This window comes from Aquarana catesbeiana, linkage group LG03 (assembly GCF_042186555.1).
Source record: "Aquarana catesbeiana isolate 2022-GZ linkage group LG03, ASM4218655v1, whole genome shotgun sequence".
NCBI lineage: Eukaryota > Metazoa > Chordata > Amphibia > Anura > Ranidae > Aquarana > Aquarana catesbeiana.
The window spans coordinates 694,219,732-694,244,730 of record NC_133326.1 but is presented as its reverse complement, the minus strand read 5'-3'; the positions used below and the strand labels follow the sequence as shown (position 1 = coordinate 694,244,730).

The 24,999-nt window shown below is 42.5% G+C and overlaps 1 protein-coding gene across 1 annotated transcript in view; it reads right to left on the bottom strand.

Moving 5' to 3' along the window:
• Positions 1–16,000, bottom strand: part of LOC141134237 (olfactory receptor 2D2-like) — a 106,350-nt gene extending 90,350 nt beyond the window's left edge. Inside the window, exons 1-2 of the mRNA XM_073623815.1 lie at positions 15,778–16,000; positions 14,870–14,982 (exon numbers count right to left, since the gene is read on the bottom strand). Coding sequence (XP_073479916.1) covers positions 14,870–14,982; positions 15,778–16,000 — 336 coding nt within the window. The remainder of the gene's footprint in view (positions 1–14,869; positions 14,983–15,777) is intronic.
• Between the last annotated feature and the right edge of the window lie 8,999 nt (positions 16,001–24,999).

Below are 24,999 nucleotides of genomic sequence, written 5' to 3'. Positions count from 1 at the left end.
GCACTCCACAGGAAAAAGATTTAGGGGTACCTACTGTATTTGAGATGAATGCACAATGAGAAAACAGTGTGACCAGGCAGTGGGAATAGCAAAAAAAATCTAGGATACATGACTAGATGGGTCACCAGCAGGAGGAAGAAAAAACAGAAGGAGAGGAGCGCATCTAAGTAAAAAGGTTTATTGCAATTGACGAAATAAAAAGTAGCCACTTACATATAAAAACACAACAGTGTTCTAGATGGGATGATGTGTATCAGGAGAGAGTGATATGAAGAGAGCCAATTCCAAGGAATGCCCCAAATCCATGCTGCAATTCGGCGAGGAGCCGGGATGGAACACAGCCAGTCCTGCAGAGGAGCGGGGCAGCCAACCCGAGGAAGCGGCCTGGTAACGTCAGTGACTGGGAAAAACACAACGCGTTTCTGAGCGTGCCCAAGGTCCTTAAGGCGCATGCGCGCTCCTTTTTCAAGTGTAAAGATAGGGGAAGGGTAAGGCACTATTTATGGGAGCCATCTGCTGGCTGAAGACGCTCACAACTGATTGAATAATCAGCAGTGGGTATTGTGTACCTCAAACATTAATTTATACTCAGGAAAGTTGCGATCTCTATATCTGTATGAAGATATATGTATATTACAAACAAGATTTATTTGGTCATGGATATCAAGATCTGTATATTCTGTGATGGGTGCATAGTAAAAATAATATATCTAAGAAACATTGCATAACCTTAGGACAGCTGTAATGAGGGGCATGTAATTATGCAGATCCATGAGAAAAATGCAGGTAAAATATTGTTGTTGTATGTATATAATTTGTTAATATATATATATATATATATATATATATATATATATATAATATCTAAAATAGGAACTCTAAATTCTTCTCCAATTAAAAGGAAGTGAGTGGCTGCTGACAATGGAGAGGCTATTAGATCAAGACATATCATATCAAGGGAAAAAAGAAAAAGTGGAAAAAATTATATGACAACTAGCATTGGAGGGGCTACTAGATAAAAACAATAAAAGTTATTTAAAAAAATATCATTAAATAAAAATAATACTAATAAATAAACTATAAAATAATAACATAAAATTAGAAATGATAATGGTAAATTTCTAACAAAATATAATCAAAGGAGGGGAAATGGGCAATCGGAAGAAAATGGAATGAATGCATGTGCGCATAGTCGCACCAAACCCAACAGTTATGCATGGTGTGCACAATATGCTAGGTAACATATTGTAACATATTGAAAAAGGAGCGCGCATGCGCCTTACGGACCTCAGAAACGCGTTGTGTTGTTCCCAGTCACTGACGTGACAGGCTGCTTCCTCGGGTTGGCTGCCCCGCTCCTCTGCAGGACTGGCTGTGTTCCATCCCGTCTCCCCGCCGAATTGCAGCACGGATTTGGGGCATTCCTTGGAATCGGCTCTCTTCATATCACTCTCTCCTGATACACATCATCCCATCTAGAACACCGTTGTGTTTTTATATGTAAGTGGCTACTTTTTATTTCGTCAATTGCAATAAACCTTTTTACTTAGAGGCGCTCCTCTCCTTCTGTTTTTTCTTTGATGGATCTGAGCTGACTTCACTCCAGAGAAGAGCGGCCCTTTGTGAATAGCCTGATACTGTGTCCAACAAGAAATTCTCTTATCCGGTGTCTTTCAACATATTGTTTTCTTTTATGGACTTCCTTTGAACTATGGACTGTTTCAGCATTTGATAATTTTACAATTAGTATTATTTATGGAACACCTGGATTAATTCAGCTTCATTATACTATATATGACTTTTGATTAATTTACCGTATTTTGCTTCATTAGCTCTGAGCACCAGTATATATATATTTTTAAGCAGGAGGAAGAAGGTCCTGGTTCCCCTATACAAATCTTTAGTTAGACCTCATTTAGAGTACTCTGTCCAGTTCTTGAGAACCCACTTACAAAAGATATTCATAAGACACAACAAGTCCAGAGACGGGCAACAAAATGGAGAAATTTCAGGAGCTTAATATGTACAGTCTAGAGCAGTGGTCTCCAAACAGCGGCCCTGGGGTCAGATGTGGCCCTTTACTTGCCTTCATCTGGCCCTTGAGGCATTATTCTTTCCACTGACACCAACAATGGGGCACTCTTCCTTCCACTGGCACCAACAATTGGGCAAAATTCCCGCCACTTCCATAAAAAATGGGAAATTATTTCTCCCACTGACACCAACTATTTCTCCCCCAGTACCAAAGATGGGGCATTGTTTACTCAACTGGGCACAGTCCAGCCCTCCTAAAGTCTGAAGGACAGTAAACTGACCCTTTCTTTAGAAAGTTTGGAGACCCCTGGTCTAGAGGTAAGAAGGGAAAGGGAAGACACGATTGAAGCATTTAATTACATAACGGGGGTGAATAAGGTTCAGAGGGGCAGTATTTTCTATATGAAGCCAAGATCAAGAACATGGGGACATGACCTCAAAAAAGTAGAAGGGAAGTTCAAATCTAATCGTAGAAAGTATTATTTTACTGAAAGGGTAGTTGATGGTTGGAATAGACTTCCAGCAGAGGTAGTGAGTCAGTCAACAGCAAGTAGATTCAGACATGTTTGGGACAAACATAGATCTATACTCAGACAAAAAAAGGTAACAACTCCCCCTCCCCCAAACAAAACATGTTTAAATGTAACCACTTACTGACCATGCTATAGCCAAATGACAGCTACAGTGTGGTCATCCAGTTCTGGGAGGGTGTCTATTGACACCCTCCCAAAACCACGCCCACTGCAGTACGCACCCAGTGTGCTCTGTGATCGCTTTTTCCTTTGGAGAGGAGAGCCAGTAAACAGCTTGTGTGAAAGGGGACATCTACACTGATAATCAGGGCACTAATTATCAGTGTCCTGGTTATCAGTGCAGCCCCAACAGTGTCCATTAGTGCTGCCTAACAGTGCCCATCAGTGCTGCCACTCAGTGCCCATAAGTGATGCCTATCAGTGACACTTATTAGTACCCTTCAGGGCTGCCTATCAGTGCCCTACAGTGCTGCCTATTAGTGCTCATCAGTGCAGCCTATAAGTGACCATCAGTGCTAACTATTAGTGCATCCTTATCAGTCTCAACCAGTGCCACATCATCAGTGCCCATCAGTGACGCCTATTAGGGATTAGCTTTGAGTTCGAGTCAAACATCAGGCGGTCGCCTGTTCGCGGAACAGCAAATTTTATGGGCGTTTGCGAGAAATTCGAGCACCCCATAATGCACTGAAAGACCACAGTGCATTGCTGTATTATGATTGGCAAAGCATATACTTGACCTGCATGCTTTGACCAACCACAGCACTCTCCTCAGCGAGAGCCATAATTGGCCAAGGCAGGGTGCCTTTGGCCAATCATGGCTCAGGGGGAGTAAGTCCATGCCCCACACTATATAAGGCTGCTTACACAGCGCCCGTAAAGTGTGTTATAGTGGACGGAGATAGAGAGATTGAGCTAGATTAGGCAGGCAGGTTAGATAGTGGCAGTGTATTTGATATATATATATATATATATATATATATATATATATATATACACACACATATACAGTCAGTCTAGTATATACAGTGGGGACGGAAAGTATTCAGGTCCCTTAAATCTTTCACTCTTTGTTATATTGCAGCCATTTGCTAAGATCGTTTAAGTTCATTTCTTTCCTCATTATTGTACACGCAGCACCCCATATTGACAGAAAAACAAAGAATTGTTGACATTTTTGCAGATTTATTAAAAAAGAAAAACTGAAATATCACATGGTCCTAAGTATTCAGACCCTTTGCTGTGACACTCATATATTTAACTCAATTGCTGTCCATTTCCTCTGATCATCCTTGATATGGTTCTACACCTTCATTTAAGTCCAGGTGTGTTTGATTATACTGATTGGACTTGATTAGGAAAGCCACACACCTGTCTATATAAAACCTTACAGCTCACAGTGCATGTCAGAGCAAATGAGAATCATGAGGTCAAAGGAACTGCCTGAAGAGCTCAGAGACAGAATTGTGGAAAGGCACAGATCTGTCCAAGGTTACAAAAAATTCTGCTGCACTTAAGGTTCCTAAGAGCACAGTGGCCTCCATAATCCTTAAATGGAAGACGTTTGGGATGAGAAGAACCCTTCCTAGAGCTGGCCGTCCGGCCAAACTGAGCTATCGGGGGAGAAGAGCCTTGGTGAGAGAGGTAAAGAAGAACCCAAAGATCACTGTGGCTGAGCTCCAGAGATGCAGTCGGGAGATGGGAGAAAGTTGTAGAAAGTCCTACAGTCCTCCACCAGTCGGGGCTTTATGGCAGAGTGGCCTGACGGAAGCCTATCCACCGCATGGAGTTTGCCAAAAAACACCTGGAGGACTCCAAGATGGTGAGAAATAAGATTCTCTGGTCTGATGAGACCAAGATAGAACTTTTTGGCCTTAATTCTAAGTGGTATGTGTGGAGAAAACCAGGCACTGCTCATCACCTGTCCAATACAGTCCCAATAGTGAAGCATGGTGGCAGCATCATGATGTGGGGTGTTTTTCAGCTGCAGGGACAGGAGGACTGGTTGCAATTGAGGGAAAGATGAATGCGGCCAAGTACAGGGATATCCTGGACGAAAACCTTCTCCAGACTGCTCAGGACCTCAGACTGGGCCGAAGGTTTACCTTCCAACAAGACAATGACCCTAAGCACACAGCTAAAATAACGAAGGAGTGGCTTCACAACAACTCCATGACTGTTCTTGAATGGCCCAGCCAGAGCCCTAACTTAAACCCAATTGAGCATCTCTGGAGAGACCTAAAACTGGCTGTCCACCAACGTTTACCATCCAACCTGACAGAACTGGAGAGGATCTGCAAGGAGGAATGGTAGAGGATCCCCAAATCCAGGTGTGAAAAACTTGTTGCATCTTTCCCAAAAAGACTGATGCCTGTATTATATCAAAAGGGTGCTTCTACTAAATACTGAGCAAAGAGTCTGAATACTTAGGACCATGTGATATTTCAGTTTTTCTTTTTTAATAAATCTGCAAAAAATGTCAACAATTCTGTGTTATTCTGTCAATATGGGGTGCTGTGTGTACATTAATGAGGAAAAAAATGAACTTAAATGATTTTAGCAAATGGAGTCTGAATACTTTCCGTACCCACTGTATATGTATATATGCTCTGCATTCAGCGTAGCCTATATATACAGTGCATTCGACAATGTACAATAGATAATACAGTGCATTTGGCGGTGTACGTAGTATATAATACAGTGTAGTGCGGTGTTAAAAAAAAAAATACCCATTATGTCCGGAAGGCCTCCAAGGAGAGGCAGATGTTCACAGGCCACTAAAAGAGGGCAAGCAGCCTCTGAAATAATATTTAACCACTCGCTTTCTGGGCACTTAAACCCCCCTCCTGCCCAGACCAATTTTCAGCTTTCAGCGCTGTCACACTTTGAATGACAATTGCACGGCCATGTTACACTGTACCCAAATTAAATTTTTATAATTTTTTTCCCACAAATAGAGCTTTCTTTTGGTGGTATTTGATCACCTCTGGGTTTTTTATTTTTTTGTTAAAAAAATTAAAAAGGACAGAAAATTTTGAAAAAAAATACAAAACAGTTTTATATTTTGTTATAAAATTTTGCAAACTGGTCATTTTTATCGTTCATTAATATACACTGATGAGGCTGCACTGATGGGCACTGATAGGCTGCATTGATGGGCACTGATAGGGTGAATTTATGGGCACTGATAGGTGGCACTGGTGGGCACTGATGAGGCGTCACTGGTGGGCAATGAGAGGTGGCACTGAGAGGTTGCACTGATGGGCACTGATGGGCGGCACTGAAGGGCATTGATAGGTGGCACTGAAGAGCACTAATAGGTGGCACTGATAGCTGGCACTGATGGGCTCTAATAGGTGGCAGGGATGGGCACTGATGGGTGTCAGTGATGGACAGTGATGGGCACTGGTAGGTGAAACTGATAGGCAGCACTGCTAGGTGGCACTGATGGGCATTGATAGGTGGCACTCGTGGGCATTGATAGTTGGCACTGATTGGTGGCACTGATATACACTGATGTTCACTGATATGCACTGTGTGGGCACTGGCACGTGGTACTGGCAGGCGGCACTGGTGGGCACAGAGAAGGCGGCTGTGCCTCTTCCCCTTCGGGACCGATGTCCCCTACACAGAAACCAGTGATCTTTTTTTATGATTACCGATCTTCTGTTTACATCACGTGATCAGCTGTCATTGGCTGAAAGCTGATCATGTGGTAAGGGCTAAGGGGTCACCCTGCAGGGGGCGGACGTCTATTTACAGCCTCCCTTGCAATGTAGGTATGCGCTGCAGCTGTCTATAGCGTGGATAGAAACAGGTTAACAGCAGGGCCCGTTCCTGCACCCAACAAGAGTAACTGAGAGGGGTTACAGTGTTCTGGCACCACCAACACCTAAGGCCCAATTTTTCAGCAGAGTATATAGTTCAGTCTGTATAGTATATAAACTGCAGTTCAGAGTATATAGTGCACTCAATGTAGTATATATAATACAGTACATGGTATATAGTGCAGTTTACAATATATAATATAGTGTATTGAAGTGGTTAAGGGGAGCCCTATGACAGAATTAAGAAAAAAATGGCAAGGGTTCCCCTTTGGGTTTGTTATGGATTTGGGGGGGGGGGGGCACCACGCCATTTAAAAAAAAAATTGGCATGGAGTTCACCTTAATATTCATACCTGACCTGAAGGGCCTGGTATGGACTGGGAGCGGGACCACGCTGTTTTTTTAAATGATTTTTTATGTATATTGCCGGGATCTGGCAATTCATTACATCCGTGAGTAATTTTAAATGCCATTTTTTTCTTTTAGAAATGTCATTTTACTGCAGTACTTTTATAAACATGGCATAAAATGGGCTACTTTACAGGCAGACTAAAGGGGACCCCCTCCCAGGCACGATATTTAAAGGAATATTTAATTTTTATTGTTTTACTTTAAGCATTCTTAAAATCACTGCTCCTGAAAAAACTGCCGTTTTAAAAAAATTTTTCCATTGATCCATGTCCCCTGGGGCAGGACCCAGGTCTCCAAACACTTTTTATGACAATAACTTGCATATAAGCCTGTAAAATGAGCACTTTTGATTATTCATGTTCGTATCCCATAGACTTTAACGGTGTTCGCGTGTTCGCGCTCATTTTTTGTCTGTTCGCAAGTTCTGGTGCGAACCAGACCAGGGTGTGTTCAGCTCATCCCTAATGCATATTAGAGCTCATCAGTGCAGCCTTTCAGTGCAGCCCCAACAGTGGGCATTAGTGCTGCCTATCAGTGCCCATCAGTAATGCCTATTAGTGCTCATCAGTGTCACATATAAGTGCCCATCAATGCTGCCTATCAGTGCAGCCCCATCAGTTCTGGCTATCAGTGCAGCCACAACAGTGCCCATTAGTGTCACCTATCAGTGCCAATCAGTTCCCATCAGTGCCGCCTCTCAGTGCTCCCCACCAGTTTCCCCTATCAGTGATCATCAGTGCCACCTATCAGTGCCCATCAGTGCAGCCCTATCAGTGCTGGCTATCAGTGCAGCCCCAACAGTGCCCATTAGTGCCACCTAGCAGTGCCCATCAGTGTTGCCAATCAGTGCCACCTATCAGTGCTCATCAGTGCAGCCTATTAGTGCCCATCAGTGCACACCAGTGGAGGAGAAAGATTACCTGTTTGTTATAACAGAAACTATGAAAAACATTTATTCTTTTTCAAACTTTTTTGTTTGTTTAGCAAAAAATGAAAAACCCAGTGATTATGAAATACCCTCAAAAGAAAGCTCTATTTGTATGAAAAAAAAATATAACAATTTCATATGGGTAGAGTGTTGCATGACTGCGCAATTTTCATTTAAAGTGCGACTTGATGGACCACTTGGTCATTTTTCTGCTATCCCTTGTAATAAAAAAAAAGCATGACAGGACCTCTTAAATATGAGATCTGGGGTCAAAAAGGCCTCAGATCTCAAATTTACACTAAAATGCAATAAAAAAAATAAAATAAAAAAAGTGGTATTTTAAAAAAATTCACTCACTCATCTCCATACCCAGCAAGGAAGAGGATCCGATCGCCTCCGCTGCTGCCGACGGCTCGGGTAAGCGGTGGAGGGCACCAGAGCGCAGTGGGAGGGGGGCCTCTCCCTCCACCGATAAAAATGATCTTGTGGCGAATCCACCGCAGAGACCACCATTATCGGAAACCGGACCGCCGGCTGAAGAAGAGGATACCTGGGTTATGGCAGCTAGCTGATGCCATAACAACGATATTCCTCTTCAAAGTTAGGACGTATATCGGCATGTGGCGGTCCAGAAGTGGTTAAGCATTGGCATGGGTGTGCTGATTGCAATGATTGTAACAATGTAACATAGTGTAACAATGATTGTAATATGATTGTCTCCTATGATTATTATCTCCATCTATTGACAATAATGCATTATTTTTTATTGAAGTTTTTCAGGAAAATATTATAATATGGCCACTAGATGGAGCTGCCAATCATAGGACATAATCATAATACAAACAATATGGCAAGCATTCATGGCACCGGTGCTAATTTTTAAGTCATTAACATGACAACTTTTTTGTACATAGACCCCTAATTACAGTATATTGTTGGGTTAAATATAGGTCTATAATCAGAAGCATTAAAATAAAATAAATAAATAAAATGAGGCAGACTCAATAAACCATTTTTTCTTCTATGTTTCTATGATTAGGTTGAACTATGGGAGCAGGGTGGACTGGTAATGACATGCACTGCCTAAATAACATTTTCCAATCAAATTGGGAAATCCAGTACTCTCAATTTTGCTCATCCCTAGTCTTCACAAATAGTTGAACTACTAATCTAGGTATAATGAAAAATAATTATAAAAAGTTAAAACACAGGAGCCTAAACCAAATCTTGGTTCAAAACCAAGCAATTAAAACCAAAGCCAGGGAAGACCCAAAAGGGGTCACTCTTCAAAAGAGTTGAAATATGGAGAACCAGCCACAGTATACAAATGTAGAAAAATTATTTATTGAAACAAAAATAATTCAATTACGTAAAATATAGAGCCAATAGTCTTGTACCCTCCAAACACCCACAAATAAAAGTGAAATGACAACATTGTCACTTACATATAGCAAATTGGGGGCCCCACACTCACATGCATACTATACATACAAATCCTATAAATACATAAATAATGAAAATACATAAATAATGATAAATAACCCTGAGAAAGAATGAAGAAAAAGACACAGAGGGGGTTATTAAACCTGGTGCACATAGAAACTGGTGCAGCTGTGCATGGTAACCAGTCAGCTTCTAGCTTCAACTTGTTGAATTGCAAAGAGAGGACACAAAGAGAGGAGAAAAGATGCTGCTCACCCCTAAAATTGGATAGAGAAGAGAGGAATTCCCCCAGGGTGGGGTTTTTTGGCAGCAAAGTAAAATGATTAAGTCAAGAATGTATGAAAAAGTAACCGTATTTATTTTTCAAAAATGGTATGGCATAAATATTAAAAGAAAATGAGCTCCAGTAGGAAGTACTTTCAAACTTATTAGGCTAGACATGCATTTGCAGACATAATTCCATAACAACACTGACCAATAAATGTTGACATTATGAAAAGTGAGCCTGACATGTTTCAACCCATATACCAAGGGTCTTCTTCAGAGGGTCAGTCTGTAAATGTCTGGCCATTGTATACCGTCAGATGTTTAAGAGTTAATGCAGAAACACAGAGTTTTACTGGTGTGAGCTGTAAGCAAGAACACATCTGGAATGTATTGGTGGTGTCCACCGGCCCTAACCTAAGAATCTGTGCAGGACGTAGTAAGGTGACCAGACATTTACAGACTGAAGAAGACCCTTGGTATATGGGTTGAAACACATCAGGCTCACTTTTCATAATATCGACATTTATTGGTCAATGTTGTTATGAAATTATGTCTGCAAATGCATGTCTAGCCTAATAAGTCTGAAAGTACTTCCTACTGGAGCTCATTTTCTTTTAATATTTATGCCATACTATTTTTGTAAAATAATTACGGTTACTTTTTCATACATTCTTGACTTAATCATTTTACTTTGCTGCCAAAAAACCCCACCCTGGGGGAATTCCTCTCTTTTCAACTTGTTGAATTAAGCTTTAGACAAAAAAAAAAAACCTGGAAGCCGATTGGTTTCTATGCAGACCTGCACCAGATTTTGCACACTCCAGTTTTTAGTAAACAGCCCCCATAGTGTGAAGGTTACTCTGTTATGAGTTGAGTGGAGAGAACCAGTCTGCATTATATTTCCTATGAAAAAAAATTGTTTTAAAGTAAAATAGAATATATTTATAATCCTATGTTAAGACAGCAGATTGAATCACAGTTTTTTCTGATTTTTTTATAATTTAAAAAATAAACTCTATCAGGCAAACACATATTTTTTCTGACAGCATTAAATATTGTGGGAATGTAGGAGCCAAATGTCAAAATATCTCCCAAGTTAGTAATATAGGCATAGCTGATAAATAATTTAAAAGGTAAAATAAGAAACAGTTATTTCATTTCTGGGCTGCATTTTAATGGACATTTACTAACATTTATAATCAAAGTCAATAACCTTGTGGTCAGACAAGGACTTTGTTTGCTCAGAAACTCTGAAAAAGAAACATGTTGTTAATTATTAATTTGTTCAAGAAGAATTATTCTTTGGGTTCAGATTTGAACAGATATTTATCCAAAGGAAGCTTACATTTGTTTTAGTAGCCTTTGATGCTTGCTCTTCTCTATTCTGTTTCCTGTTGTCCTCATTTATAATCAAAATTGAACTGCAATGAATGTCTGCAGGCTCCTGAATGCGATCCAGGGCACTGATTATGCATGTCTTTGTTGTAAAATTTATACAGGTTGGGGAGTCCCTAGGAAATAAACCAGGAAGGTCGAGAGACTGAACACATTTTCTGTTAATTAAACACTAACCACTGTATGTGTGTCCCTAGAGTTGTTTAATCTAAAAAAAGCCTAGCACCAGATATATATTTTTCTTAAGAGCATGCATGCACAATAATATGTGTAGTTAAGGTTTCAGGGGGTTTATTAATCCCAAAAAAGTTTGCAGTACATCTTATTTGTCAGACTTCTTCATCTAATTTCTGGACATCATCTAATGGAGCCATAGCTCTTTCACCATGATAGCATGGCACATATTTTCCAGGGATTTAGATCAGCCTTTTTCAACCAGGGTGCCCGGGCATCCTGGGGTGCCTTAAAGTGGAGGTCCACATGCTACTGCAAAAATTAAAAGCCAGCAGATACTGTACACATACTGCAGCTGGGGGCTTTTAATATATCGGACACTTACTTTCCCTGTGTCGTGAAAAAACCCACTATACTCTTTTGCCCTTCCAGTTTTTCAGTATAATGCATCTTTAAACAACCCGTGTCTCCTGCATTTCCCCAATAAACAGACATAGTCACCTTCTTCAATATTGGTATTGTTTTTGCAATAAATTCACAGAGATACAATGTGCAGATTGTATAGCGATGTCCATTAAATCGTACATGTAAGTACAGATATAAAGTAGAATAACTGGTTGTCAGGATAACAGAAAACTTGAAAACTGTCATATTCGTACCTGGAGTAACTATATGGTAACCATAACGCGAGTGTCCTTCCCCCAGGAACCCCAATGGGAATACCTCGTGTGGATATTATCTAACATATAAAGGATATAGAACAGAAAGTGTTAATATCAACTTGTTGATGCGTCAAGAAAAGTTGTCTGTAAGTATTAAAGGAATGTCGCAGCTCCAGACCACAGCACCCACAGCTCCCATTTTTTCAGTTATTTGTTTATGAGGCCTACGTTGGAAGCCATCATTGTTTCGTAGCTATAGTGGAAGTTCACCATGTCAAGAGTATGTTCTACAGAGGGGGATTTCTCAGATTTCCATAGTCTCTTATACATAGTCTTGCGGCCAACAAAATGTGGGTCGTCACATGTCTATAGTGCGGGGGTACAAAGTCAATATTTAGGTTCAATATCGCTAGGTCAGGTGATGGAAGCATGACTTGATGTGAAATGTCTGATAATATTTGAAAAACTGTATTCCAATACTTCTGTATGCGTGGGCATGTCCAGAAGATGTGACATATATCCCCTTTGGCTGAATTGCATCTCCAGCATTGGTCTTGTGTGGAGGAGTTAAATTTAGCAAGCTTTGAAGGGGTCAGATGCCATCTAAGGGACACTTTTTGGGTGGTTTCCCATAGTGCAGAGCATTAAGTGGTTTTGTATATCGATTGTAGTGCCCGTTTCAATCGGTTTTCTGTATAGGTTTGTCCCAAGTCGTGTTCCCAGTGGGGGGGCTTTTTAGTAAATTGAAGCTTTTGGTGTAGGATATTATAGAATAGCGATATCCCTTTAGTTTTGTTGGGAAGAGGATGTTAGATAATCCCACGCTTTGGAGTGAATTGTGTAGAGAGGGAAGTGGATTCCCTTAAGGCAGTGCATGACGCGTATATAAGTGAAGAGGTCTGTGTGGGGTAGGTTGAATTTGTGTTGAAGAAGGGAGAAGAGTTTTGGTCTGTCCTTTTGGAGAACATCTTGAATGGTATGGATACCCTTATTGGACCACTGGGTCAAAGATAGGTCAGGTGAGAGGTAATGAAGAGATTTGATCGGAATTGGAATGGGAGGGGTGTTAGGTGTGTCGCTGTTGTTGTGGAGTAGCCTTTTCCACACCGTGACCAACGCTATAATGGTAGGAGGTGTTACCGACGACAATTTTGGGCTCCAGGGTGAGCTCATTGCCCACCTTTTTAGATGTGGGCGTAGTAAAGTCGAGTTTTCAATTGAACTCCAGAGCTTACTAGGGCTTGACTGGAACCACTCAGTGAGTTGGTCTAGTATCGACGCTGTGTGGTAGTCTTCGAAGTCTATCGTTCCTGATCCACCCGCCGATCTATGGTATCTAAGTGATGAATGTGCACTTGGTTCCATTCCATATGGTTTTGTTAAACATAGTTTGCAGAGATTTGAATTAGTGTTTGGGTATGGGGATGGGGAGAGTTCTGAACAGGTAAAGGACTTGAAGCAAATGGAGCATTTTAAATGCTGTGAGTCTGCCGGACCATGAGAGGTTGTGTTTGGTTAAGGCGTGGGTTTCTATTTTTAATTTGGCAAAGAGAGGTTTGAAGTTGGCTGTGAAGAGGTGTTTGACTGATTTTGTGAGATGTACTCCCAGATATGAGATGTTATCATCTGCCCAGGCGAAGAGGAATTGGGCCTGTAGTAGGTTTCTGGTTGTGGCGTCCAGTTTAGTGTCTAAGATATGTGATTTAGTTACGTTCAGTTTGTAGTATGATATTCGTTCAAACCAATCGAGTATTTTTTGGGCTTCGTTCAGGGAGGAAGATGGGTTAGTGAGTATCAGTATTATGTTGTTTGCGAAAAGACTAATCTTGTGTGAGATTTTGCCGTCAGACCTGTGATTAGGGGGTTTGAGCATATGTGTTCCGACAGTGGTTCCATCAGCATATTGAAAATCAGTGGGGATAATGGGCATCCCTGTCGAGTGCCATTCGTTATGTTAAATGGTTGTGATAGCATATCTTCGGAGTAGACCTGTACTGATGGGGTAGTATATAGTGCTATTATAGCATTGTAGATAAGATCTTTGAAACCGAACTTGGTCAATATCTCCTGTAAGTATGTCCAATGGACTATGTCGAACGCCTTCTCTGCATTCAGAGAGAGAAGCAGAGAAGGCGTTCCGCTAGACTCAATATGGTGTATCAGGCTGATCATCCGTCTTGTGGCGTCAGGTGCTTGTCTTCCCTTAATAAACCCCGATTGGTCCTTATGAATAAGATCAGGCATAACTGTCATCAGGCATCTGGCAATCGTTTTGGCATATATTTTCAGGTCGAGGTTCGGTAGGGAGATAGGTCGGAAATTTTGAAGGGAGGTTGGATCCTTCCCTGGCTTCGGGATTGTAATTATAAGGGCATTTAATGATTCATCTTTGAACTTAAAAGAGGAGGCAGCAATGTTGAAATATTCCATCAGATGGGGAAGTAATTGGCTTGAGAAATGTTTATAATATTCTCCCGATAAACCTGGTCTGGGAGCTTTGCTCGAGGGTAATGTAGATATTGTGTCCAGGATTTCTTGTTCAGAGAATGGCTTGTTTAAGGAGAACAGTTGAGTGTCTGTCAGTGTTGGGAGTTTAATTTGATGTAGAAAGTCATTAATGTTGTCAGTTGATGGTTGGTAGGTATTAGGATCATGTCTGATGTTGTACAGGTTGCTATAGTATTCATTAAAGGCGTTTGCTATGTCCTGGGGGGTTAGTCAACTTATCATTGACGTGGGGGGGGATAAGTGGTTTATTCTGGATTTGATTCTTTGCCCCTTGAGGCGTTGCACTAGTCTCTTACTGGCCTTGTTGGATGTGGAGTAGGTAAGGTGTAATTGACCTTGTTGAGGGTAAATATGAGAATGAGGTAGCGACCATTGGGATCAGAGATTTCTTGGAGCAAATGGAAGTCAAGTCCATTTTTTATTGCTATGAGAACTTCTCTTTTCTTGGAGTTGTAGGTGGCATGGTAAACTTGGGGATATTTGCTGTTGAAGCATAGGGCTGTTGACGTGGGAAGTAGGTGGGTCCCTTGGATACAGAGGATGTCGCTGTCTAGTTTTACAACTGTGTGCCAGAGGGAATGGCACTTTGTTGAGTGGTTTAGTCCCTTGGCATTGAGGGATAGGATGTTCCACGGCATGATCAGTGGCTGAGAGTAGAGGTGGTGCAAATGGGGGAATAACACTTACAGTTAGTTTTGTATAGAGTTCGATGAGTAGGTGGTTCCTTTTTGAAGTTGAGTAGTCTCTGGAGAGGAGGTGCTGTGGTGTTGATGTCCTGGAACTAGAACAATAAGAGAGATCTGGGGAAAAAGCAACAAGTCAGAAGGCTAAAGTATCAAAAATGAGAACAAAAACTGCAGCAAGTTTTCTGTCTTATGATGTTTCTTCATTGAAAGGTTCGTGGGCGCGTGTGTAATAGGAAGCTAAATGTAGCTTTGCCACTAATGGGGGAGAACAGTTAGTAACTAGAAAAACCTGAGAAATTTGCGTAAGGCAGCGAGGAGAAATCTTGTTGTGGTTGTGGCCCAACAGGTCAGGTGATCATTTGGGGTTGGTGGATTCTGGAACCCTGGTTGGTGCGCCTTTTTTGAGGTTTCTGTTGTGGCACAGGTGGAACTCCTTCTTTTGGGGTTTCCAGAATGAGGCCCCATTCATGTAGTAGGCGCATGCCTTTCATTAGGTCACTGACAACATGAGTGATGCCATTTTTTGTGATGAGTAAAGTCGCGGGATATCTGCACTTGTGTAGGATTTTATGATTGAAAAGGCCTTTGGTAATGGGGTTCAGCTCCTTAGATATAGCGTGTATTTGGAGAGGTCAGGAAAGATCTGGATTCCTTCGTATGGTCGGGGCAGAGGAGCTTTGGACCTCGCTTCCGACATAATTTTTTTTTTGATGTGGAAAAAATGAACTCTCATGAGTACGTCTCTCGGCACTAATGCTGCTAAGTGTGAGGGTTTTGCTATCCTGTGGATTCTATCTATAATGACGTCTCTGGGAGCCACGTCAGGCAGGATAATGTTATGAGGTCTTTGGCGTATTTTGGTCTCCCGGGGGTACAGATTCAGGGACCCCCGCAGTTTAACGTTATTACATCTGGAGCGGTCTTCTAAGTCGGCCAGCTTGGCCCGGACCCAATCTTGCTCCTCTTTAACTTCATCTACTGCTTCTATGATGTCATTTACTGTGGTTGTGCATTCTTTCATTCCCTGTTCAATGGTAGAGATTCTGTTACCCATAGAATGCATGTCTGTGGAGATCTTGTTGAACAGGGATGACAAGTCAGTCATCAGAGACACTTGCAGGGACATGAGCATGTCTTTAAGGTAGCGTCTATGACTGGTTGGCCAGTGGTGGGAAAGGATGCCATAGAATTATGCAGGGCCTGATTGGAATGAAGGCCTGGGCTACTATCCTGGCGTGAGGTGGCCATGGATGCAGTGCATCCATCCACATCCGTGCTTTGGCTGGGCTGGAGGTAAGGGGGTTAGAGCCTGGGTTTGTATAGGGAGTAGAGGCAGTGGTGTTGTGCCCATTTCGGTGTGGATGGCGTCCGGGAGGTCTGTGTAAGCCTCCCACGGCTCTGCTAGGCCGCCGCATGGTGAGCTTCTTAGGGCCATGTTCTCCCATCTGTTTGTGGGACATTGTCGGCCGGCACTCTGTGATGCTGTGGAGCTATTTTGGGCTTGATCTGTCCCTCTTGTTGGGTCTGATGCGCTCTGGTGTTCTCCCTCACTGTGGAGCTGTAAGATCAAGCGGCCATCTTCAGCCCCAGATAGCCACTCCCCCCCCATAGTCACCTTCTTAGCTCCATCGTTCAAACCAACCGACTGGCCCTCTGAGCCAATTTTATTTATATAACAAATAGAGCCTCATGGTTTCACAATCGACCAATCAAGCAAAGGCATTCCCTCAAACAGGAGGTGTTATACAACAATCAATTAACAATGACTAGGGGAGTCTTATGGGTGTGTCTGGGCGGGGGCAGCATGTACGATCTCCCGCCCCCTGTCTCTGTAAGCTATCTTCAGCTACACAAAAGAAGCTTGAAATCATAAACGCTGTCCCTGACCATAACGATTCAAAGACTCCTGTTTTTACCATTTGGCGTGAATCCTTATTCTGCGTTGTTCACAGAACAATGAATACCCGGGACTATACTACTGTCCAGTGTGGATGGAAGATTATCTGCAGGTGCACGCCACGGCACCCCAAATGTATTGATCAGGCACACAGGGATGACACGAGCGTACATCCGCTAAACCGATAATGTCTGCAGAGCAAACACATCACCACCAGACGATCGTTCTGTGCATCACACAGGAGCCCTTCGCTGGCGGACATATCCCCACTCTGCAAACACTTCTCTACATCCCCAAGGAGCTTTTCACTACCAAACGCATCCCAACCAGCGTCAGTCTGCCCCAGTCAGCTCTTTATAGAGGGCTGCGGGAGAACTAACACTGGGAGAGACTATGACAATACATATTAAATACATCTTCATAAAATTTCCACAACACCCGGAGTCCAGCGTTGTCGACACCACAGCTTTCCATCAGCTGTCGGGTGCTGCTGCTGCCCGTGCGGGTAAGGGAACCCAGCAGTGTAGCCTTACGGCTTCACGCCGGGAACCCTACTGCACATGCGCGAGGCTCCGCTCCTCTCTCCTGCTAGCCCAGCGGCAGGGGAAGGAGGAGGGAAAGAGGAGGGAGCCGAGCAGTTAAGTCAACAGCCGCGGCTGTGACTCCCAGAAATGGGAACAGGATACCTGTCAAATACATGTATCCACTCCCCCCTCCCACCCCGAAAGGTGCCAAATGTGGCACCAGAGGGGGGAGGAGACAATCGAGCGTAAGTCCCACTTTTGGGTGGAACTCCACTTTAAGGTTTCTTCAAGGGTGCCTTGGCAATATGCCTAAAAATTGCCTAAAAATGTATACAATCCAGTAGGTGAATCAAGCCTGCCCTTTTAGTTACACAAAGCTACAGATTTTTATTGTGCACCATTTCAACCTTCCAGCCACCGGTGTCCCAACAACCAGTAAAGTCATCAGTGTCAGTAAGAAGGGTGTTGATTGCCTGCAAAGCATCCTTGTTTGACCCTCCCCTGCCCCCCATTCATTAACACTGGAGTCACATTATCTGAGTGATATAGAGAAACTGAGGGATAGGAGAAACACTGGAATACTAGTCGGTACCAGTGTGCAAAAGTGTGTTTGCTTTGGAAGAATAAATCACCTCTAAAGTTGGGTGTTCTACGTGTGTCGATGCTGCCATATTATGTACAACTATTAGAATCGTTTTTTACATTTTAGAATGGGGTGCCTTGAGACTGTCCATCATTTAAAAGGGTGCTTTGACTAAAAAAAGGTTGAAAAACACTGATTTAGATGTCATGTGTTAATGTCATCATCAAGGCAAACCTGTGCTAGGTTCAGTGTGCGGTGACATCACAGGCAGAACTTGGGCACCAATGATGGGCAGTGGGGATTGACGGAGGGTAAAGGAAGGGTTTCACCTCTCCCTAGCCGCTGCCTTGCATCCCTGCACATTGTATGTGAAGAAGGTTGCAGCCAAGCGTCCAGTAGGTATTCTGATTTTTGGATCAAGATATGTACAGACATTGTACCACAAGTTTGTATTTGTGGGAGGCAGTGTTTAATATTTTGAAATACGTGAGCACAAGGGTATCATCCTGACATAGTAGCAAAGAGGGAAAATAGGGTAATGGGACTTTGAATACCCCTGTGTGCACATTTACCACATAGATTTTTTAACTAATAACATACAATGTGTTTAAAATAGTTTTGCCTTTATTGTACATAATATAAAAAACACATGTTGCTAATTAATATAGTACATTACAAGGATGTGTGCAGTATGTCTTCTGAGAAGGTCAATGCGTTTTGTGGATCATCCGCTTCATCAAGACCAACAGAATTAAGCACATTGAAATAGGAAAATCAAGGTATTAAAAACACATCCATCACAGAAAACAGAAGAAATCATAAATTATATATAAAAAATACAACATATTAACTTGTTGGTACAGGTAACATTATCACATTTTATTCAAAAATTACCCTATTTTTCCATTTACAGATATTGGAAAGGGTGGAGGGATTGAGTTTATCCAATCTATTTATATGTAATTTATGTACAAATTAGGATCCTGTTGTTAGTCCATGCACCATGGGATGGAAAATTGTTTGCTATGTGGGTGGTTTAATTAAAGATGTTTTCCTTTGGCCACATTGGTGACTCTGAGGTAGTGGACATACAGTATATTGTCAAAAGTATTGGGACACCTGCCTTTACATGCACATGAACTTTAAAGGCATCTCAGTCCTAGTCCGTAGCGTTCAATATTGAGTTGGCCCACCCTTTGCAGCTATAACAGCTTCATCTCTTCTGGGTAGGCTGTCCACAAGGTTTAGGAGTGCGTCTATGGGAATGTTTGACCATTCTTCCGGAAGCACATTTGTGAGGTCAGGCATTATTGTTGGACGAGAAGGTCTGGAAACACCTTTGGGATGAATTAGAGTGGAGACTCAATATTGAACCCTACAGACTAAGACTGGGGTGCCATTAAGGTTTATGTGCGTGTAAAGGAAGGTGTCCCAATGCTTTTGGTAATATAGTGTATATGCAAGACAGGAGTGCAGAGGCTATGACAGCCGGCAGCATGTACAACAATTGAGTGTGGAGATTATGACAGTGGGCAGTATGGAGAGGAGTGCTGATAGTAAAAAAAAAGCCTACCATACACACATAGACACAAGGAGAGCAATCAGAAATTCATCATTTTTAGGTGGATGTAAAAAGTAGCAGCATACCCCTGGGGCAGAGAGGAGATGTTTTGATGATGAAGACAGAGCAGAAGTGCACCTACTTAAATAAAGAACCCACTTTATTGCAAGAACCCAAGCCACCAAGGAGGTAAGTACAACAGGGACTGGTGGGGGTGAGGTGATGAGGAGGACATATGTTGGTATGGTGTCATTTGGTATGGTTCATTTTTTCTGAAAAGTTAAACTGTCATTTTATCATAGCTCCCAACTGTCCCTGATTTCGAGGGACTGTCCCTGATTTGGAGCAATATCCCTCTGTCCCTCTTTCCTCCTCATCTGTCCCTCATTTTGGTCTGATCTGTAAAGTTGTATAAAAAAAGAACTTTTTATCTTTCAAAAAGTGTTTCCCATTGCTAAACCTTTCATCCAAAACCTAAATGGCTGCATTTGCAAATTTTGAAAGACAATATAAAGGAATAGTAGTGGTAAAAAAAATCCCTTGTCTATTTAATGGACTTTTTTTGGTTAATTCTCCTTTAAGGGGGTGTAACATGGGGGCATGTCCTATGCCTACATACATTTGCTAGTAGTGTCCCTCATTCCTGTCTCAAAATCTTGGGAGTTATGGTTCATGTACATACATGAGATAATTTATGTGTTTTAAAATGTCATTTATTAGGATTTCTATATTGTATAAATACCTCCACTATCCAATTGCTTCATTTAAAGTCCCAATTCCCCTTTAGTCGCTGCTGGAATCTGTATAAATCCGGTGTACTGTGAGATCTCAGAACCCGAAGAAGAGTATTGTGCAGGTGTCCCGGATAGTAGCTAGCTGGTTGGGTTTGCCCATGACAGGTGTGTAGCGTGTCAATGTTAGGCTGAAGGCCCACGGGAAGAGAGGAGCCCCTTCTCTATGTTCCAAGCCATGTCCAACTCCCCTCTATGTTAGCCAATGTGTTCATGCACACTATGGCTCTTTCAGTAGTTTACAGCCATATGCTCTTACAGGCAGACCCCCCACCACCACCAAACTCGCTTTTTCTGAGAGGAACTTTTGTGCAGAAAAGACGCCTAAGTGCCCAAAAATGTAAATAAACGCACAAAAGAGTACAAAAAAACTAAAAAAGCTCAAAGAAGCGTGAAAATGTACAACAAAAGATAAAATAAGAGGGGAGGGTTTGTGAAAAAAATAAAAATAAATAAAACTTGTGCTAAAAAAAAAAAAAAGCTCAAAGAAGTTCGAAGAAGCTCAATAAAGATGTGGAAAAGAGCACACAAAGGCACAATTTTCTTCAAGCTTTTAGTCAGAAAAATAAAAGTTCAAATGCCTATAAAAGCAGTATTGCAATACATACTGTATATTATACAGGTAAAGGTATCTATGTATTATAAAATCATTAAAACATATGGCGTATTTCACCTCACATTTTTTGCATTTCATAGATACATATAACCATGTAATATAAATAATATATCCACATGTGTTTCACAGAATATCTTGGGTGGGACTATGAACAATATGCTGTGAAACACATGTGGAGAATCTCTTTGTCTAACATGGTTATAGTACATTGTTTGCAGGGAGCACCAATTTTAACTATGCTTAAAGTGAAACATTACAATTCCAAATTCATTTAAATAGCATTCTCTTAACCTAAGTTTTAAGTGTCCAATATGCACAATATATACAACCTACTACAGAAAAACTGGCAAGTACAAAGAAAAAAGTTCCCGGTTGCTTCATTCTGTAAACAAAGTGGTTGGGGATTCCCTTATCCTAGATGAGGGTCTGGTATAGATGTTAATGTAAGACTCTGCATGATATTTACAGAGGAACTCCATGCAAAAAGCAAAATCTATACCATATTGAGCATGCAGACTGGCAAGCCAGGAATGGGGGGGGGGGTACAGGGGTACAAGTGTATGGGGCAAATAATTTGCTCATCTCTAATTCTCAGAAGTTCAACTTTTCCTTTGCATAATGGGATCAAAGTATGCGTGGGAGATGCATTGCGTTCTGAACATGGATTTTCTCCTTCTCCTCACTACACCCCCCCCCCTCTCCCTTTCCCTGCTCACTGATCCTGAGCTAAAACGCAGATGAGCCTTTGAACAGGAGATTTTTATCTCCCCAGTGAAACCTGAGCTTCAATTCGCACCGCACATGTGTGAGCCCAGGCTAACACAGTGGCCCCCAACCTTTTTGCCACCGGGACCGGTTTTGCAGAAGAAAATGTGTCCAAGAATGGGGGGGGGGGGGTTGGGAGCTCAGTTACTACGGGGATTGATGGCAGTGTTGGTTGGCTGGGGAATGGCTGGTCATCGATGATCGAAGCACATTATTTCTATTTTTACATTTTCATATACTGTATAATGAAATAGTTACCAGATGCAGCGTGTCATATACCGACTTCCCCTGTCACCAGATACAGTGTGGCGCTTGCCACCTTTACCTGCCACCAGATGGAGTGTGTCACTTGCCACCTTTACCTGCCACCAGATGCAGTGTGTCACTTGCCACCATCACTTGCCACCTTCCCCTGTCACCAGATGCAGGTCGCTTGCCACCTTCGCCTTTCACCAGATGCAGCGTGTCACTTGCCACCATCATGTTCCATCTTCGCCTGTCACCAGATGCAGTGCGTTGCTTGCCACCATCACTTGCCACTGGTGATGAGTAAGTTCGGCCCAAACATTGGGTGTTCACTCGTTCGCCGAATTTAGAACATTTAGGGTCGTTCGCGGGAAATTCGAGCGCCTGCGGAACACCCCATAATTCACTGCGAGACCGTCAATGCACAAAATTAAATTTTTTAAAAAAAAATAGCGTGGGAGTCCCCCCAAAATCCATACCAGACCCTTATCCATGCACGCAACCTGGCAAGCTGCAGGAAAAGGGGGAACAAGAGAGGGCCCCCCCTCCTGAACCACATGCCCTCAACATGGGAAGGGTGCTTTGGGGCCCCCACAAAATACCTTGTCCCCATGTTGATGGGGACAAGGGCCCCTTCCCCACAACCCTTGCTCGGTGATTGTTGGGGTCTGTGGATGGGGGCTTATCGGAATCTGGATGCCCCCTTTAACAAGGGGGCTCCCAGATCCCATCCCACCCTATGTGAATGGGTATCGGAAACATTGTACCCCTACCAATTCACCAAAAAAAGTGTCAAAAAAGTGAAAATGACAGGAGACAGTTTTGGACAATTCCTTTATTTAAAAAAAAAAGGGTCCCGAGATGTTCATCCATCTTCAATCACAGTGTCCGACGATCCCAAGGAAAAAAAATGGAAAAACTCCGCCTCCATGGGAAGCATCCCGCTGACTGCAGCCTTTTCGCGATGACAGCTGTTATATAGCTGAGAGCAGGGCCAGCCGGTGATGTAAATGGGTGACCCCGCCCCCTCTGACTTCACGTGACATCACACCTGGCCCCGTCCTTGCCTATATAACAGCTGTCAAAGCAAAAACGTGGCAGTCACGGGGACGCCTCACATGAAGGGGGAGTTTTTTTGTTTTTTTTTCTCGGGACCATCGGATAATGTGATTAAAGATGAATGGAAATTGTGGGACACTTTTTTTTAAATAAAGGAATTGGCAAAAACTGTCTCCTGTCATTTTTACTTTTTTGACACTTTTTTTAGTGAATGAGTAGGAGTACAATGTACCCGATATCCATTCACATAGGGGGGCTGGGTTTGGGGGCCCCTTGTTAAAGGGGCCTTCCAGATTCTGATAAGCCCCCCCGCCCACAGACCCCCACAACAACCAGGCAAGTGTTGTGGGGAAGAGGCCCTTGTCCCCATTAACATGGGACAAGGTGTTTTGGGGGGACCCCAAAGCACCATCCCCATGTTGAAGGCATGTGCCCTAGTATGGTTCAGGAGGGGGAGGGCGCTCTAGTCCCCCCCCTTTCCTGCAGCCTGCCAGGTTGCGTGCTCTGATAAGGATCTGGTATGGATTTTGGGGGACTCCCACGCCATTTAAAAAAAAAATTGGCGTGGAGTTCCCCTTAATATTCATACCAGAACCAAGGGGCCTGGTATTGGACTGGGGGGAACTCACACCATTTTTTCAATGATTTTTATCTATATTGCTGGGATCCGACAATACTTTACAGCCGTGAGCAGTTTTAAATGACATTTTTTCCTTTATAAATGTCATTTTTCTGTGGTACTGTTATGAACATGGTAAAGATGCGCTATTTTACAGGCAGACCAAGGAGACCCCCCAGGCACGATATTTAAAGGAATATTTATTGTTTCACTTTTAGCATTATTAAAACCACTGCTCCTGAAAAAATGTCCATTTTTAAAACTTTCTTTTGCATTGATACATGTCCCCTGGGGCAGGACCCAGGTCCCCAAACACTTTTTATGGCAATAACTTGCATATAAGCCTTTAAAATTAACACTTTTGATTTTTCATGTTCATGTCCACTAAACTTTATCCACTTTAATGCAGGGCATTTGCACCCCCTTCCTGGCCAGGCCAATTTTCAGTTTTCGGCGCTGTCGCAATTTGAATGACAATTGCGTGGTCATACAACACTGTACCCAAATTTTTATCAGATTTTTCCCACAAATTGAGCTTTCTTTTGGTGGTATTTGATCACCTCCGCAGTTTTTATTTTTTGTGATATAAACAAAAAAAGAGCGACAAGTTTGAAAAAAAAAAACACAATATGTTTTACTTTTTGCTATAATAAATATCCCATTTAAAAAAAACAAAAAACACATTTTTTCCTCAGTTTAGGCCGATGTGTATTCTTCTACATATTTTTGGTAAAAAATCGCAATAAGCGTATATTGATTGGTTTACGCAAAAGTTATAGCATCTACAAATAGGGGATTATTTTATGGCATTTTTATTATTATTTTTTTTTACTAGTAATGGCGGTGATTTTATCATGACTGTGACATTGCGGTGAACATATTGGACACTTTTGACACTATTTTGGGACCATTCACATTTATACAGCGATCAGTGCTATACAAATGCATTGATTACTGTATAAATGTCACTGGCAGGGAGGGAGTTAACACTAGGGGCGATCATGGGGTTAATTGTGTTACCTAGGGAGTGATTCTAACTGTAGGGGGCGGGGACTCACAAGGGAAGGAGACCGATCGGTGTTCCTCTGTACTGAGAACACATGATCGGTCTCCTCTCACCTGACAGGATGTGGATCTGTGTGTTTACACACACAGATCCACGGTCCTGCTCTGTCAGTGGGACTGGGGGACAGGCACGTGCATCGGCTCCCGAGTTATGTGGCGGGGGCGTGCGTGCCCCCCAGATGGCCGAGAAGCCCAGGACATCATATGGCGCATGCCCAGGATGGGAGATCCCTCCTGCGGACGTCATATGACTATGGCTGGGATGGGAAGTGGTTAACGGTGTTTGCATGTTCGCACAAATTGTTTGCCTGTTCGCATGTTCTGCTGTGAACCTAACAGGGGGGAGGTATTCGGCTCATCCCTACTTGCCACCTTTGCCTGCCACCAGATGGAGAGTATCACTTG